At 41.3% G+C, this 8,358-nt stretch overlaps 1 protein-coding gene across 5 annotated transcripts in view; it reads right to left on the minus strand.

The window, feature by feature from the left end:
- The window catches only part of LOC124124392, an 8,529-nt gene extending 4,833 nt beyond the window's left edge, over nucleotides 1-3,696 (minus strand). For 3 of the 5 annotated variants that reach the window (XR_006859464.2, XR_006859465.2, XM_046487544.2), the window contains exons 1-3: nucleotides 3,573-3,696; nucleotides 775-889; nucleotides 62-193 (exon numbers count right to left, since the gene is read on the minus strand). Coding sequence is in view for 3 of the 5 variants with exons in the window: in XM_046487544.2 (XP_046343500.2) it covers nucleotides 62-193; nucleotides 775-882 (240 nt within the window). In the remaining 2 variants the exon portion in view is untranslated. The remainder of the gene's footprint in view (nucleotides 1-61; nucleotides 194-774; nucleotides 890-3,572) is intronic. The other 2 variants (XM_046487546.2, XM_046487545.2) reach the window with 1 other exon arrangement.
- Nucleotides 3,697-8,358: the final 4,662 nt, after the last annotated feature.

An 8,358-nucleotide genomic window follows, 5' to 3' on the forward strand; every position in this document is an offset into this window, starting at 1 on the left:
TCAATCTCCACAAGTGACACCAAAGAATCACTAATATGAGGGTTCCACAAGGTGGGCTCACCTGCTCTGCTAACATTCCTGTGCCAGCACCAACATCAAGGATTCTCACAAAACCCATCACATCCGCCTGAAAGTAGTCAGCCACACCCTCGGCTACGTATATATGGCCTCTGTGATTTCGGGTTGTCCACACCTACAAATGTACACCATCCTTTAAAAGTCCATCTGGTCGATTTATGAAAAAGAAGAATATCCACAATTTATGTAAAGTTTTAAGGAGAGGAAAAGTAGACGTTTGTGGTTCTATCAATATCTGCATCAGTTTAAATAATGAAGATAAGACCTGTCGTTGTAAATATATCACTCAAATGACACAAGATTAAATTCATCTCACCTACAACCAACACTCTACAATGTGACGTGCACGTGCCTGATGACATTCACCTCATCTACAACCAACACTCTACAATGTGACGTTCACGTGCCTGATGACATTCACCTCACCTACAACCAACACTCTACAATGTGACGTTCACGTGCCTGATGACATTCACCTTACCTACAACCAACACTCTACAATGTGACGTTCACGTGCCTGATGACATTCACCTTACCTACAACCAACACTCTACAATGTGACGTTCACGTGCCTGATGACATTCACCTTACCTACAACCAACACTCTACAATGTGACGTTCACGTGTCTGATGACATTCACCTCATCTACAACCAACACTCTACAATGTGACGTTCACGTGTCTGATGACATTCACCTCATCGTAAGTGTCAGCGACTTTTGTGAAGACATCAGCAACTTGGCCTGTAGTCATGCCATCTCTCTTGCCAAAGTCTTTAAATGCGATGTTTCTGGCGTTTTCCATTTTGAAACTAAAAGGTGTGGAAGGTAAAATAATATATTATAAAGGTGTTTGCATTTCATACATCCAACTACCCTCAGGTTATAAGCACCCCGGTTAATAGAAAACATGTGCAATCTGCAGTACAATCGTAAAAAAACAGAAAGCCCAACGCAACTGTGTACATTAATACCAACGTGATAAAGATTCATGCTTTAAAAATGTGGCTTCAAGTTTAGCTGGTTGGTTGGTTTGTTGTTTAACGCCGCACTCAGAAATATTTCAGCTATATGACGGTGGTCTGTAAATAATCGAGTCTGGACCAGACAATCCAGTGATTGATATCATGAGCATCGATCCAAGCAATTGGGATCGATGACATGCATCAACCAAGTCAGCGAGCCTGACCACCCGATTCCGTTAGTCGCCTTTTACGACAAGCATAGTCACCTTTTATTGCATGGGTTGCTGAAGACCTATTCTTTTCCCGTAATCTTCACGGGTCCTTCAAGTTTAGGGAAAACAAATGTCTGATAGAGTACACATTTAAAAGCGAGTATATTATGAATCTAGCTGATCATGACTTAAAAATATATTCTTTATAATAACTTAATAGCACACCCGGCTCAATGACATCACATCCGGATGGAAGAAAACACATACATTTCACAATATTACATTGTAGCGGAAAGTACTATGCCCTTGGTACCTTGATAAAGAATTTATAAGCACTTCAGTGTTGAAAACATTATTTCTAGTAAGGAAAAACACATGCCTTTGGTTTTAAATTTTGTCGTTTCATCTACGTAGATGATACTCTTTATTGTCTCTCTTGAGTCGGAATACACCTATCTGTACTCACACTCAAAATAAACGCAAGTGGTTTTAAGCAATTAGGTAACAAACACGGAACCATAAATTGATACGAGTTTTAGCATGTAGTGAAGCCTGATGGTGTTATCAATATTTTTGATTGCATTTTGGAAGCCCCGAGTAAAAAGGCAACATAAAAAACGAATCGCCAAAACGCACCATTTCATTGAATATGTGGGTATCATGCACCCATTTCTCGCGAAATCGAAAATGCACGAACTGTCACGAACTGTAGTGGGTATAAAACTGTGGCCGATTCTTGGACCTACCACTCCTTGGTCAACAATGCCACGCCTAACTCAAATTCAGAGAAACCAGGCTATTGGACGTTTAGAAGCTGGAGAGTCTGTCCAAGATGTCATTTCAACGTTAACATAACCACAATTTACCGTCTCCTGCATCGATACAATGCTACACAGACCACAGATGACCTTCCTCGGAGCGGTCGTCCTAGGGTCACCACACCTCAACAAGATCGGCAGATTACCAGCACGTCGTCCTGTTCTCAGTGGGCACAGGATCACGTCATCGTGAGTGGAGGCGTGTCATCTTCTCTGATGAAAGTCACTTTTGTGTCTCCCATGCAGACAGAAGAGTCAGAATTTGGCGGCGTCGAGGTGATCGTTTCGCTGACAGAAACGTTGTGGAAAGGGATCCATGGGGTGGACCTAGCGTCATGATATTGGCAGGGATTGGACTTAATGCGAGACTTGGACCCATGTGCTTTCTGAATGTTGGTCAAGGTCGGGGACACGGCGTCACTGCTCAGCGGTATATCGAGCAAGTGATCAGACCCCACATTGTTCCATTTTTTGCACAACATCAACAACACATTTTCCAGCAGGACAACGCTCGTCCCCATGTTACCAGAGCTACCATGGCCTTTCTGCAACAACACAACATCCGTGATCGACCGTGGCCAGCCCTCAGCCCTGATCTGAACCCCCATCGAACACTTGTGGGATGAGGTTCAAAGGCGTCTGCACAAAGTGCGCCCAGTCCCTACAACTGCTGATGAACTACGCGCAGCTGCTCTGGATGTGTGCAGGAGGATCCCTAGGGCCTTACAAATTGTCCGATCCACTCAATGTACAGGAGATGTGTGGAAGTGATCAATGCTAATGGTGGTCACACCAGGTATTGACTGACATTTTGGGTATTATCCCGAAACTCTGTAAGCCCTTAACATTTGAAAAAAACAATTATGTCATCTGCCTTTTAATCCATTAAACTATCTTCAGTCAAATTTATGTCAATATATATATATATATATATATATATATATATATGTATATATATATATATATATATTGTTTTCGTTGCGTGTATACATATATACACATCACAAACAATATGAACAAGTGATGAGACATGTCTCGTTTGAAATATTTGCATTTATTTTAATCCTTGCTAAACAATATAGTGAAAGAAAATATTCATTGAAATATATAAGCATGAAACTTCCCTGTGTACTACATGCACACCGACCGACCCTGATGGAATACTGTATCAGGTTACATAAAATAAGAATTACCACAAACAGAAAACACTTTTCCTGAGGAAATATTTGTATATGGCGAACAAGAGTACTATTTCCATATGTTCTTGATTTGAATAGGACGTCCATAGAAACAGTTAGTGATTAATTTCTTTCGTGTCAATCTATTCCATACTTATACATAATTAATTAATTCACTGGTAATCATCTATTCCCCATGTCAACATGACTTAGGCATTACAAGATTCGGTTTGCTTAGCGTTAGTCCTTTATATTTGACACAGAAGAATATGCCATTACTTCATATTTAAAATCGCATAGTGCTAGCGTTCTCTGTACTTACGTTCTTGTGTCTATCTGTTTAGTTTATTGCTGTGCTTGATCCCGTCGTGGTGATCCACATAGGCAGTCTGCGCCCACTGGTAGCTGACAGTGTTCTGAGGTGAAGATGATGTAAATGCTATAATAACCATCGAATATTCAACTGACTATGACTCAAGCCAATGGCAAAGAACCCACCTATCCCTTTGTTGTGCATATATATTTTTATATGTTTATACTGTGAATGAGTTAAAAGCAGTGGTGTGAAACTGCTTCACTCGTCATGATTCGGGTTCGATTGGGTTGTCAGGCTTGATGGTCCAGACTCGATTATTTACAGACCACCGTCATATAGCTGGAATATTGCTGAGTGCGGCGTTAAACAACAAACAGACAAACAAACATACACTGACAGAGGAAGCACGCTGCTAGAGGAAGTGCCCTGTGATAGGAAGCACGCTGGAGGAGGGAGTATGTATTCAGCCTGGGTCACTGGTGTCCGTCTTTTCAGTCATCAGAGCTAATGATGTTTGGCTTCATCCGACAGACATCTGTAACCCTCCATGTCAAGGACATAAATGTATCTCTTCTGGGTGAGGTGAGGTTAGGTGAAATTGGGTTTAACGTCGCGTCCAAGATTATTGCACTTATATAGCGACGTGCATGCACGTGTGTGTGTGTGACTGCTTGTACTAGTCCGGACTGATGCCAATTTATAGTGCTAGCTCACTGAGATACCATGCCGCAGTTTAACATGAATACCCCACTCAGACACAGTATACTGACTCCGAGCCGACCAGTCCTTGTTTTAGCCCCTTAATGTCGAGCGCCAGACAGGGTAACACCAAGTACCATCTTTTAACGTCTTTTGGTATGACGCGGCCGGGGATCGAACCCCAGACCTTCCGCTCTCCGGGCGGACGCTCTAGTATCTCTTCTGGAGCTGTGAGGTAGTTTGATTAAAGCTCGTAACGCCGGAGGCCCAAGTTCAATGTGTGTAGAATGTGCAAACCCCATCACCACTGTTCCCATCGGGGGCACGGAGGACCGAGTCATCTAAGGCGCTGTGCATAGTTGTCTCCCTTGCTAGCAACCCAGGATTGTAGGTTCGAATCCCGGTTCGCCCCGATTATGTTTCTAGGTTTGTAAGCACCATACCCGTTCGCGTGGGTTTCACCGAAGTGGTAAACCTCTAAAATCTGCATCACAAGTCTCTGAAAATGTATAAATGTGATAGAATAAGTAATTATATCTAAATTGAAAAGAAGCCCCAATGAGATGGGGGATTCAGATTAGAGCGTGCTCGCATGGCGTGGAGCTACATCACGTAAAGGTCTGAGACCTGCATCACTTGGTGCTTTCCTCCCACATTAAGCTGACACCCCATGTTATAACTGAAACACTGAAAGGTGGCATTAAAGCCAACTCACTCACTGTGTCATTGACCTAACATAGTTCCGAGGTAACAGATGTGAAACCGACCTTGACACAATATTTGTATGGCGTCGATTTGGTCTGGAAGTTTCATTCAGACCGCCACATAGTTAGACGAACCTGTAGCCTACCACAGTAATGACGATCATAGCTGTCATTTAGTATAATAACATGTATGACAATCTGCACTGTCGTTCCGTCTCTAGATACTGCCCTGCTAAATCCCCATGTCTCGATATAAAGCTGCGGTTGTAGCAAACAAAAACAACTTTCGATGCAGACAAAACATCACTAGTCGTTTCAAAAGCTTTTAGTGAGGCCTGGAATGTTATCACCTTGATCACACAACTTTTACGTTCAGCAACAAGGGTCCAGCGTTTGTTGTCCAAGTTTTATCCTAATCACTGATGTTTACTGTAAGTGAATGCACATGGTATAAACTCCACTTGTCTTTCTGTGAATACACAGAAAGTCCTTGATTGTATTAAGGGTAATGCTTAAACTTTTAGACAGGGATTTGGTGGTACATTTTCTGGACCCAGCAATATATGTCTCTTTGTCAGAACTGTTATGGAGCTTTGGTATGTGAATAATTGACGACGGCTGTTATTGTCAACAATAGAGAAGTCACCTGTGAGTATTTGCCAGACAGATGGGTGGCAGAATGATGCGTATTAGCAGCCACAAATAGTGGGATTAACATCAGTAGCTGCCAATTCCTCGTTGTGCAACATGCTCCTATTATTGAACAACATGGATGAAATGGTTTAATTTAGGAAAATGAAACTATTGTTTTTTTCCGAAAATTCGAAATACATTGGGGGAAATTCATTTGTGTCTGAGCAGTATATACAAGAACAGAAGAACGGCCTCACCACCATTTCCAGAAAGGACCAACGTAATAATTAAATCCCATCCTTTATTTCCAGACTGATACCATTACGTTTGATTTTTAGGAAGTACATGTATACAACGATGAGCCGCACGAAGCACATTGCATCCCGCTAACCGAAGTCTGCTCACGTCACCTGCAAATTCCATTTGGTTCCTGCATACTTCAATCTGAAGTCAGAACTGCAAACAGGAGAACTTGAGAGCAACGACCCCTTAGGATCCATCTTCAGCATGACCTTGATACTCAGCATTGATTCTTTTACATCAACATCAGAAGCACGAACAATATATCTGCATACATTTACAGGATATGCATCGCCAAAAAAGTCATCATAGTGTTTCTTGTCCAACAGTTGCCACAGCCCATCCTGCTCCATCCACTGTATCAGAGGTTCCAGTCTCTTGATGCATTCCTTTACCTCTGTGAAGCAAGCATCATGGGGCCCCGAAATATATCTGACCTCCTGTGATAGACAACACTGAACATCAGATACGTTCAATCGTCAGCAAGTAAGTACTGTGCGATTAACTCCATAGCTGAGACTTTTCAAAGTAGATTTTTTGAAATGGTCATATCTTGACACGAAGACCCAAATATTACTTACTTTCTTCAAGAAAGTAGAAAAACATATTGGTTACTGATTTCATAAAAATATATAGGCAAGAAAGCCCTTTCCATAATCATAAGACATTCATCGGTTTACTTAATCTGGTATAGTTCTCATGGCGTCACATAAAATTGTGACGTCGGTGACGTCAACAACAATGAATGACACCATCTTCAGTAAAGAGCAACAATACACTGCTCTGTCCTTACGGTGCTTGTTCACTCATGAGTCCTGGCCACTGTAAACAAATCCTCCTTATTATTACCATTTGAACTAACATAACTGACATAAGTCTATCCTAATGAGGTCCACTGTCTGCACATTAAGAAGATGTTTAATATACAATACAGGACCTGGTGGTTTATTAGGTACAGTCTCAAAGGTGACTCAAACCCGGAGAAGTAACATGTAATATACCCAAGCATTAAAATACAAGGGAACAGTCTCTCCGTCTGAAATCTCGTCACAGTCGTCATACATTGATATGTCACAGCAGGGTAACTTCGAACAATGGACAAAAAAGCTACGATGTGCCGGTTAGTGTGGATATACATCCGGAATACAGATCTGCTATGCAACTTTCTATTCGTGTTTCCTTGTCAATTTCACTTCCAGTGACCGTTGCCACCTGTGAATCTCTGTTTCTAGAATAAACCACGAAATTTTACAATTTTCAACTCTGTTATATTTTTCTCGCCAAAATTATATTCTAATAGGAGCCCCCTATTTCTAATTTTGAGAGCCCCCTGGGCGCTTATCACGTCGAATACGGTAATCAAATATGACCCGAAATGTTTTGATGCATATTAAGTACGAATATAAACGTTGATTTTTATAAGTTGTAGATCGTGTCTAACTTTGTTAAGTTTTGTCTAGACCTTTCTAGGTCTGCATTGGATCCAAATATAAACGAGAACATGACACAACATGTCAACATTTAACAAAGCAATGAGAAAAGCATCATGCATCATAACTCGTTTATCATGACATGCTCGCTCCTTTTGACAGATTACTTTTGCTTTTTTAAATTGACTAAGAGTTACCTGTCATTGATTAAACTATGCGACCATCTGAATGAATCGCCCTAACCGTTTAACACTTAATCGCAAAACAACACCCAGCATAAGTCAACGCCATACTGTACACAAATAGTGTGTCAAGAATTGTTTTACATGTGCTACCTCACACCCAGACTATTTCCATGTTACAAGGAGTGAGTTGGGTTTCATGCCACCTTGAACAGTATTTCAGTGATTTCACGACATGTCAGCTTAATGACGGAAGAAAGCCCCAAGAGGGAGGCAGGTCTCAGACCTTTACTACTTTGGAGAACCTCACAAGCAGGATATGAAGCTGACACACCTAGAAACATAATCAGGGTTAACCGGGAATCGAACCCAGAATCATACGGCGGGACGTCTCATGCCTCCTGTTCATGATACAAATGCATAAAAATAATACAATTTCTGATAACATCTTCACTTATAAAACTAGAATGTGCGTGTGTGTGTGTGTGCGCGCGCGCGTGTGGTGTGTGTGTGTGTGTGTGTGTGTGTGTGTGTGTGTGTGTGTGTGTGTGTGTGTGTGTGTGTGTGTGTGTGTGTGTGTGAAATCAATATAAATATTGTCTATGACCAAATTAAAACGTGGTGCATCACAATTGCGAAGACTTCCATGTTAAGGAGAAGTGAACAAAACCGTCTATCACTTGACCAACGGTGAAACAATTTGGTGTAGTTTACTGATGTGATTCAAATGATATTCTGTGATGATGTGCATTATAGTTGTGTAAAGAAATGGAATGTTTTGCAACGAGAAACCTGTCAGAACACATTAAATATTGAAGAGCCTTTTAATCACTCAAGCCCGATA

This window comes from Haliotis rufescens, unplaced genomic scaffold (genome assembly GCF_023055435.1).
Source record: "Haliotis rufescens isolate VD_foot unplaced genomic scaffold, xgHalRufe1.0.p SCAF_34, whole genome shotgun sequence".
Lineage (NCBI taxonomy): Eukaryota > Metazoa > Mollusca > Gastropoda > Lepetellida > Haliotidae > Haliotis > Haliotis rufescens.